General features: G+C 38.6%; 1 protein-coding gene across 1 annotated transcript; it reads right to left on the bottom strand.

Annotated features, from left to right (window-relative positions):
• Nucleotides 1-236: 236 nt before the first annotated feature.
• LOC138882799 (secreted RxLR effector protein 161-like) lies at nucleotides 237-581 on the bottom strand. Its single transcript, XM_070163431.1, has one exon. The coding sequence runs from the start codon at nucleotides 579-581 to the stop codon at nucleotides 237-239; it is 345 nt and encodes a 114-aa protein (XP_070019532.1).
• Between the last annotated feature and the right edge of the window lie 10069 nt (nucleotides 582-10650).

Below are 10650 nucleotides of genomic sequence, written 5' to 3'. Positions count from 1 at the left end.
TGGTTCTTTTGTGTTGAACTGGATTCTTGGCCATGTTGAGTGCATTGGTGTTATCACATAGAAGAGGTACACAGTCAGTAAACATCCCAAAATCTTCCAATTGTTGTTTGATCCATAGGAGATGAGCACAGCAGGAAGCTGCAGCTACATATTCTGCTTCAGTTGTTGAAAGAGCCACTGAGTTTTGCTTCCTTGTGCCCCATGAGATGAGACAAGATCCTATAAAGTGAGCCATTCTAGAAGTACTTTTTCCTATCCAAAAGATAACCAGTATAGTCAGCATCAGCATACCTAACAAGATTAAAGTTGTCACCTGAGGGGTAGTACAGGACAAGGTCCTGTGTTCCCTTAAGATATCTCAAAATTCTTTTGGCAGCCTTCAGATGAGATTCCTTGGGATTTGACTGAAACCTTGCACATAGCCCCACACTAAAGACAATATCAGGTCTGCTGGCAGTGAGGTAGAGAAGAGACCTAATAATGCCTTTATACATAGTTTGACTCACAGAAGATCTAGACTCATCCATGTCCAGTCGAGTAACCGTTGCAATGGGAGTGCATATCACTTTTGATGCTTCCATATCAAACCTCTTCAAGAGCTCCTTGATGTATTTCTGCTGGAAAATGAATGTACCCTTTGTGGACTACTTCACTTGAAGACCCAAGAAGAAATTCAACTCACCCATCATGCTCATTTCAAACTCACTTCCCATGAGTTTTGCAAATTATTCACACAGTGAATCAGTTGTTGCCCCAAAAATGATATCATCAATTGCCTGAACGATGAGCAGGTTCCTCCCCCATTTCTTCAGGAAATGGTATCATCAATTTTCCCTCTTGTAAAACTAATTTCTAAGAGGAACTTTGATAGCCTTTCATACCGAGATAGAGGAGCCTACTTCAACCCATACAATGCCTTGTCCAGTTTAAACACATATTCAGGGTGTTCATGACATTCAAACCCTGGAGGTTGCTTTACATAGACTTATTCCTTAATAAATCCATTCATAAATACACTTTAGACATCCATTTGGAATAAAGTGAATTCCATATGTGATGCAAAAGCGATTAGTATTCTAATAGCTTCCATTCGAGCAATTAGAGCAAACATCTCATCATAATCAATTCCTTCCTCCTTATTATAACCTTGAACCACTAGCCTAGCCTTGTTCCTTGATGTGTTTCCATGTTCATCAAGCTTATTCTTGAATACCCACCTGGTTCTTATGATGGTTCGATCAGAGGGTCTAGGTACTAGGTGTCATTCATTGTTCCTTTCGAACTGATGCAACTCATCTTGCATGGCTGTAATCTAGTCTGCATCCTTTAAGGCTTCTTTGATATTTTTGGGTTCTATTTGGGAAAGAAAGGCTGAGAAGGCAAGTAAATTTATGGCTTTTGAATGGGTTTGCACACCTGAATCTAGAGGGGTAATTATGTTGTCAAGAGGATAGGAGCTTTTGTGTTTTCAGTTGGGTACTTGAACCTTATTTGTAGAGGAGCTGGGAAGATCTATCTGGTTCCCTTGTGTTCTTCTCTCAGATGCTTTTGGAGTACCTTACACTGCATCAACAACTCTTTCTTCAGCTTCAGTAGTTGTAATTGTGGTACCTGGTTCCCTTGAGGAAGAAGCTGCATTGTTTCCACTTGGCTCCTTCACTTGACTCATCATGTCTGCCTTTCCATTTGTCATGTCGATGACTTTACCTGGAACCAGTAAGGGCTCCCCATCTTGATCATCCTTGTTGATTTTCTCAAAGGAGGGATATGACTCGTCAAAGATTACATGAACACTTTCCTAAACACACTGAGTCCGCTTGTTATATATCTTGTAAGGTTTTCTTTGAGAAGAATACCCCAAAAAGATTCCTTCATCACTATTGGCATCAAATTTACCAAGCCGATCCTTTCCATTGTTGATAACATAACATTTGCACCCAAATGTTCTTAGGTGAGTCAGCTTGGGTTTTCTTCCATTCAACAACTCATAGGGAGTTTTGTTCAGGAGAGATCTGATCATGCACCTGTTCACCAAGTAGCAGGCAGTGTTGACAGCTTCAGCCCAGAAGCTCTTTGCAATCCCACTGTCATTAGCATTGTTCTTGCCATTTCCTCCAAAGTTCTATTCTTCTTTTCCACAACTCCATTTTGCTGGGGAGTTCTTAGGACTGAGAAGTTGAGGGTAATGCCATTTTCATTATAGAACTCATCAAATTTAGCATTGTCAAATCTTGTTCCATGATCCAATATAATACATGCTACTCTAGACTCCATCTTCACTTGGATTTTCTTCACAAAGGCCATGAATACCTCAAAGGTTTCATCTTTTGTTCTAAGACACAAAGTCCAAGTGAATCTGGAGTAGTCATGCACTATCGCAAAAATGTATCTTTTTCCTCCCCTGCTTTGCACTCTCATAGGGCCACACATATCCATATGAAGGAGATCAAGTGGTTTTGAGGTGCTGACATCTTTCTTTGACTTGAATGAGGACTTCACATGCTTCCCTCTAGCACTAGCATCATAGACTTTGTGTTCTTTGAACTTTGACATGGGCAGAACATGAACCGGTTCCTTCTGAATTAGTTTGTTCAGAAGAGAGAAGCTTGCATGCCCCAGTCTTTTGTGCCAAAGTTCAGCATCATCATCAATAGCTTTCAGGAAACTCAGATCACCACTTTGTATAGACTCGAAATCAGCAACATAGATGTTCTTGTATCTTTTGGCTACAAGTACCACTTCACCAGTTACCAGATTTGTAACTGTGTCTTGGACAAGAACTCCACCTTGTTTCCTTTATCACAAATCTGAGAGACACTCAAGAGACTGTACTTAAGATCATTGACATAGTACATATTCTCAATTGAGTGAGTGAGTGATTTCCCAACTTTTTCAACTCCGAGAATGTATCCCTTTTTCCCATTGCCAAAGGATACACTCCCTCCTTGCACGACTTTTAGTGAAAGAAAGTCCATGGTGTTCCCAGTCATGTGCTTTGAACATCCACTATCCATGTGTCGATACCCAATTTTTTCCTATGTATTTTTATATACAAAATACTTTCAAACTAGCATATATATGCATACGTAAGAATACCCAAGTGTTTTAGTATTTTTCCGATCTTTTGAAGAGTTTTTAAAATCAATTTACTATCCATTTTAGCAGTACAAATCCATAATTATTCCCAAAATTATCAATATGGTAAATAATTTATTTTATTCCTATATTTATACCAAAATATAGTTAAGATAATTTTTGTACATTTTTACAAATTTATTTGGTATTTAAAAGACTAAATTGCATATAATTGCAATTCTAGCCTACTTTAAGATTAATAGCATTTTATAATTGTAAAATTGGTTACAGTATTTTTAAATTGATATTTATATATTATTAATTGGCTCATTACTTTTAATTTTCTTTTAAAATTATTTTTACTATTCTTTATAAAATAAAAGGAAAACTGGCTATTTAACATTTAGCCCCATTTCATTTCAATTACAGCCCCATTTCATTTCAATTTTAGCCCTTAAATTGACCCAATCCTAACCCCAACCGGACCGAACCATTTTTCTATTTGACCCAACCCATAACCCAATCCAAACGGCCCTACCCGGTTCCCCACCTACCTTCTTAGATCTAGGTCGTTGATCATGCAAATCAACGACCATAATTCACCCTTCCATAATTAAACTCAAATGACCTACCCTAATCCTTCATTTCCACCTCTCAGCCGCCTTGAAACCCTTCGTCTCTCAAAACTCTTTGGAACCCTAGCCTCCTCCTACCCCTTTTCAACCGCCTTTCACCGGAATCCACGGCTTCTCAGGCCATGGATGGTTGGTACTCACCCCCCTCCACCATCAAACCATGGTTGTTCAAAGCTTCGAGGCCTGACCTCGATGGTTCCCCTTCAGATCCTCTCAGAATCTACAGTTCTATGGCTTCTCCGGCCATGCTCCGACATATTCAAGCATTAGGAGCCTGATTCTAACTCGTCTGACTCAAGATCGGACCTTCTTCCAAGCCTTTCTCATTTCTAGGGTTTCTCCAAAACCCTAAGCTATTCGAGGTTCTTTCTCTGTTTGTTTGCTTAGATCTGTGTTGTATCTATGCTTTACTTGACATTTAAAGTGTTTTCCCCAAATTCTTTTTTCAAAATCGTTTGTCTTCGATTTAGGGTTTCTTAAAGGGTTTTCAAAAAACATCTTTCTGATTCTTCTTCTTCTTTTCTTTATGTATGTTTGTATATATCATGCTCGTGTGACTTCTTTTTACTACACATGTACTGTCCTTCTACTTTTTTTTATACATGTTACTCCTGTGCTCACATGATTATCCTTGTTATGTTTTCATTGCTCTTCTACTATATGTGTTTACTGTTAAGTTCTTCAATTTTGTTTGCTTTACTGGACTCTGTTCGTGTTCTTGCTAAATGTGTTTCATCTACCGCTTCTTAAGTTTGTATCACTTTTTCTTCTGAACTTGTTTAAGTTCTGAGTTTTTCTCAAAACGTGTTCTCTATGCTCTTGACTATGTATCATGTCTGTTTGTTTCTCATGAGTCTCTGAAAGAGACCTCTGAGCCTGTTATCTGTCCTTTCGTCTCTGCTTCTGATTAAAGTTGAAAACCCTAGACTTTAGGTTTTGGCAAGTTTTATCTTGGACTAGGGTTCTACTTTGGGACCCTGGACTCTCAGACTCATTATGAGTCTACAAACTGAACTTGTACCCCTTTGCTTATGATTCTAAACCTTTCTATGTCGGACTCTTTTCTAAGTAACATTACAATTCCTTCTTGATTCACATATTTGTGTGCTTTATATATGAGAAACTCTGCTTTTAAAAGGTTTACCAACTAATGATTGATTCTGAAATCCTCTAATGGGGGTTTGATTGATTGTTACTGATTTTCTTTGATTGAACCTCCTTTACCTTTTTATGACTTGGTTCATTCGAATTGAACTTGTAATTTTGATTTCCCTGGCTGTTTGATTGATTCCATTTCCTTATTTTTTACAAACTGCGTACCATTGGACTTTTGCCTTAAATAAACCCTGTGTATTCACCCTTCTTGTACTACTTTGGAAAAGATTTTAATCCAATTGTTTCCTTAATTGTCTTTTACCCGTTTGAAATCAGAATCCCTTAACTGAAGGGAGATTCTGTGTGATTGATTGCAAACTATTCCCTTACCTTTTCTTACTTATTTTCTGCACTATAAAAGGTCCACGACCCTTCTACACTTAGACACCTTGAACCTTCAGTTCAACATTTTACATGCACACCTCTCAATTACATACTCTACTCTACTCTCTTCTGAGATCTGTTTGTAATGTTTGCTTGCAATTTGGTTTACAAGACTTCAACTTTCACTTATTTGTTTACCTGAAATTGGTATGCCTTAATTTCGATTTCAGTACCATCCCTATGTGTTTATTTTACAGTTGCTACACTCCTGTCTACTTTGTTGTTCATGTTCTGTATTGAGTATGCTACTTTCTCTTTGCATCTGTTGTTCGTTATGAACTCCCTATACCCCCACTCCCTTCTATGGTTTGAGTTAAGGTTCATGGCCTGACAACATCTAATTGCTGCTTAGGTCTGAACCTGATCCTCAATGGATCCCAACTCTCAAATGTGGCTAATAGGCTAGTCAGGGGTGTGCCAGCACTTCTGATTGCTGGGCATGACTACCAGCCTGCCATGGCTCTCCCTAATTCCCCATCTATGCACTTACACTTACTCTTTGATTCTAAGTTCTGCCCCCCTCTTGTGATCCTTGCTTTGGGACCTTGAGTTCCCTATGAACTTGAACATTTGAGGCCTGACATTTCCACACCGCACTATGCTCTTAATTCTGCAATATATTTGGGTTGCAAGCACTGCCCGGAGTTCATTTGAGGCTCTTGATGAGCTTTGACACATCCCAAATAAGAGAAGGCTTTGGAAACCTGATCCTGGAAGTTGGTTCACCTCATATTGTTGGACCTTGAGTCTGAATTAGGCTCCTTCGTTGTAGCTTAATTTCTGATGTAATTTTACTTTTCTTAATTCATTCTGGTCTGTAATATGTTGTAATAACTTATGGAGTTCTAGTGAAAGGGGAGGGTCACTCATATATGCAAAGGGTAGACAGCAAGCTCATAGGTGTTACCATTTACAATTTCTGCACTTCCGCATTTCATTAGAAATCCTGCCTATAAGTTTTCTACATTCATGCACGTCATATAGAAATCCTGCCTATAGTTTCTGCATTTCTGCATTTTACATCTATCATTAGGCAAACAGTTATGGGTTAAGTAATAATAATTTTCATTCTAGATACCATGTCTATAGGACTCCTGCACTTTTATAATCGTCATAAAATCAACAACGCCAAGACATCATGCCTATAGGAGTAACCAGTTGAATCTGATTCGTTTATTTCATCTACAAGACTAAAATCAGTGGTAATGTCGTTTAACGTCTGTATAACTTATGTGTTTTCTACAATCAGTAAGCCTTCTTTAAAATCGGAGTAAGCACTGGTAGATATCATGCCTATAGGTCTCACTTAGGCAAACCATTAGGTAATTAATTAACTGCATCAGTCTTTGATAAATTACAACCAGGGAAGGCTAATTCGGACTCCTCATCTGAGAAATATGTGATGAATCAGCCTATCCTACGCTTTAATTTGAGTTCAGACCATAACCAGTACTTGTAAGTCATGCTAGCCAATTTGTCTCTTTAAATGATGAGGCCTGTTTGAGCCCTTTAAACTATTATGTGTTCTCCCCATACCTACCTTATATGTTTTGATTGTCGCCCTAGAATTTTATCCTTTTAAAACTCTGAAAAGCAAAATTTCCTTTCCTTTAGGACTAGTAGTCCCAAATGCCTCCGGGACTGATAGCATTGGGGCGGGTACTAGCATGCAATAAGTAACGACACCATTCTACGCTTTACTACCTTAACGGGGTGGGAAGGGTAGATATGGATATGATGACTGGTGCGCTAATACCACGTGCAACCCCTCTTCTGAGGAGCGATTGCCGGGTATTGCATTGATATGATCCATATTGTTTGTAAACCTAGAACCCCCTTTCCTTTTAACTTGTTTTATTGTCCGAACTATTTCTGCTTTCCTTATTCTCTCCAAACTTTCAATTTATTTGCAATAATATGTGAAAATCCCCTTTTATTTGAGGCCCTTAATTGCTTATTTGATTATGTGAAGTCCCAATTGTAACATGGCCGGGAACCACACTGGTGGATCTTGAGGGGTGCCTAACACCTTCCCTCGAGATAATTTCTAGCCCTTACCCAAACTCTGGTTCTTCAAACTCAAACCCTTCTTAGTGTCCTAATGCATTTAATCATTAGATGGAGACTCTTCAAGTTCCAAAACCCAATTTCCAATAGGGAACGAGTTGTCCTCCTAAATGTCACAAGACCGATTTCGCGAGAAAAAGGGGACGCGACACCATGAACCATTGTTGACTGCTTCCTTTCACTGTTCCCTGCACAAGGAAATCAAGAGTTAGTTTTAAGAACCCAAACAAGTTTGGGTCCCTTGTAGTAATCAAGAGGATAAATAAGAGCTCTCTTAGTCCATGCAGGTAACATGCGTTTTTTATGGGTGACACTTGGTCCCTTTTTAGTAGTTACCTTTTCATTAAACGCTTTGTTTTTCTGAATAGACTGGACCCTGGCTTGGTAATTTTCTTGAGATGCCCATTGCTCCCACAGTGGGTACACAACCAGTTATCCGGTACAGTAACATACTTGCTATGGGGGTTGTAAGGAGTTTTCTCCCTTTGAAACCCTATTCTCTGTCGGTTCCCACCATTATTAACATACATGGCAGTAATAGCTTCTGAGGATCAGGTCCACTTAATGGATTTTTCAAGATCATTTTTTACTCTTTCTAGTTTAGTTTGGAGATGCTTGTTATTTTTCAATTTCAACACACAATCTAGTTTTCACAGCTTTCAACTCGTTTTCAAGCCTAATATGTGCCTCATTGGCTACCTCTTTTCCTTTTTCAGAATTTCCAGGTCTAGATTCAGTTCCTAGTCCCTCTATAGTTTCCCTCCGGTCTGCAATCACTATTAAGAGATCATCTCCCTCCTCCTCAATTTCAGTCACTCTCTTCACTAAGGTTTCTTTTTCTTTACTGAAATTTTCAATGGTTTCCTTATAAGTAACAACTACAACCACCAAGTCATCTCTTTCCTGTTCTATACTAGCAATTTTTTCAGTCAAAACCATTTTTTCATCTTCCAAATTGCTTATAGTTTCCTTTAGGTCAACTACACACACTACCAAATCATCTCTTGTTTGTTCAGCTTCTTCTAGTTCTAAGGTCAAGGCATCTTTATCCTCCACAGGACTATGATAGGCATCAATTAATACACTAGCTAATGACATGAGTTTCTTAGGGGAGTAGGATTTCAGATTTCTCTGAACATCCCTGAAATTTACCTCACTGTTGTCATCATCTTCATCATTATCTGATTGAGCCATCAAAACAAATATTGAATCATATTCATTTTCTTCACTTTCAACTGCCATCATGGAAATGTCACCTGCATCAGTTTCTTCTTCAAACTCACTAGAGGAATCTCCCCATGCTGCAAGAGCCTGTTTCACCACATTGTCAGCAGATCTCTTCCTTTTAAAGTGCTTGTCAGGAACCGGGTTCCTCTTTGCGGTTTTATCAGGGTTGTATTTGGAGTGTTTATGCTTCATGAGAGGACAATCTTTGATGAAGTACCCTGGCTTTCCACATTTGTGGCAAAGGTCATAGTTCTTTGGTCTGCTGGAGTTGCCCTTTTTAGTATTCCTCCATTTCTCCTGACCATCTTCTGAAACCTTTTGGTTAAGTAAGTCATGCCACTGTCCTCCTCACTTGAGTCATTGCTTTTAGCTTTGAGTACCAAGTTCTTTTTTGTCTTTGGTTCTCTTCTTTCACTGTCTATCTTCCTCTTCATCTCATAGGTTTTTAGATTTCCATCCAGCTCGTCTATGGTCAGCTCTTGCAGGTCCTTTGCTTCAGTAATAACATTCACTTTACTCTCCCATGAACTAGGCAAAATACTAAGGATCTTCCTCACGAGCTTGTTCTTGCGAATGATTTCACCAAGTGAGTGTAACTCATTTATGATAGAAATGAATCTTGTATGCATATCTTGAATAGATTCATCGTCGTTCATCCTAAAGAGTTCATACTCGGTGGTGAGCATATCAATCTTGGATTGCTTTGCTTGAGTGGTTCCCTCATATGCTGTTTGCAAAGCTTCCCATATCTCCTTAGCAGTTTCACAAGCAGAGATCCTATTGTATCATCAGATCCTATTTCACATGCCAAAATTTTCTTGGCACGAAAATTTTTCTCCACAGCTTTCTTGTCTGCGTCAGTGTATTCTTTTTTGGTCTTTGGCATCGTCAATGGAAGATCTCTGACGTTCTTCGTTGGGATATAAGGACAATCACATATGACATCCCACAACTCAGAATCTTCAGCCATGATAAAATCATACATTCTTGTTTTCCACCACCCATAGTATTGTCTATTGAACTTGAGTGGTCTATACGTAGATTGACCTTCTTCAAAATTTGGTGGAGCAGCCATAAGGATCCTTCCTAGGTGTTAGCCTGATAGGAGGAACTTGCTCTGATACCAATTGATAGTTTATGTGAGTCCACCAAACTATAGAGTACCAGATCCTCTATGAGTTTCCACTAAGAACTTTAATAAAATAGTAAGTAAATAAGACAGGGAGTTTTACGTGGGAAAATCCCTATTCAAGGGGATAAAAAATCACGACCTATGCTGGTAGGATCAACTTTACTATGAGCAATTTTTAAATTACAACCTATGCAATCTAGGAATTAAACTCTTAATCCTTCACTAACTCGTAATACACCTATTACAAGCCAATTTGCAATACATCTATTACAAAGACTTCAACTCATAACTAACTCTAGTCACGACACAAACGCAAAGGGTTTATGGTTTTAGAAAGAGGTTCCTAAGCAACGCTTCTAGCTAAGCAAATTAGGAATTACAATGAAGAATAATTACAAAGTTACAACTCAACTAAGGACAACAAAGTACTAGATTTAGGAACTGATCCGTAGTAGCCTTAAACTTTGTTCTTGATGCACTTGAGAACTAAATGAACGAACCTTAGAAGGCTTGAATGTTTGAAGTGAATTCTCAAGTGTTCAAGTGATGTTTCATTGTAATGCTCTTGTTAATACACCTTTGATGACATCACTTGAATGATGTAAGCACTTGGTTGGTCAAAGGACAAGTAACTGCAGAACTGCGCTGCACTGTGTACACAGTTTCTGTGGCAGTCACTTTCCAACTGTACATAGTTGGCTTTCGTACTACTGTTAGGGAAACACAAGGGATCAGGTCCCTGTGTTGGTTCTCTATCTTCTACAGTTGCAGCAATTCACATTAGCTGGAGTCCGTTGATTATCAATTTATACCAAGTGTGTCAGGTTCCCTATCTGGTTCTTGACAGTAAGTTTGTTAGATCATCAAAACATGGAGCTAAGACATTGAAAACTCATCACGCATTCTTCACATGAAACAACAAACAGGGTGGAGATAGCAAACAAAATAGATCGAGTACTGATAAATGATGAATGG

The sequence above is a fragment of the Nicotiana sylvestris genome, chromosome 12 (assembly GCF_000393655.2).
Source record: "Nicotiana sylvestris chromosome 12, ASM39365v2, whole genome shotgun sequence".
NCBI classification, from domain to species: Eukaryota; Viridiplantae; Streptophyta; class Magnoliopsida; order Solanales; family Solanaceae; genus Nicotiana; species Nicotiana sylvestris.
This window is presented reverse-complemented; position numbering and strand designations above follow the sequence as displayed.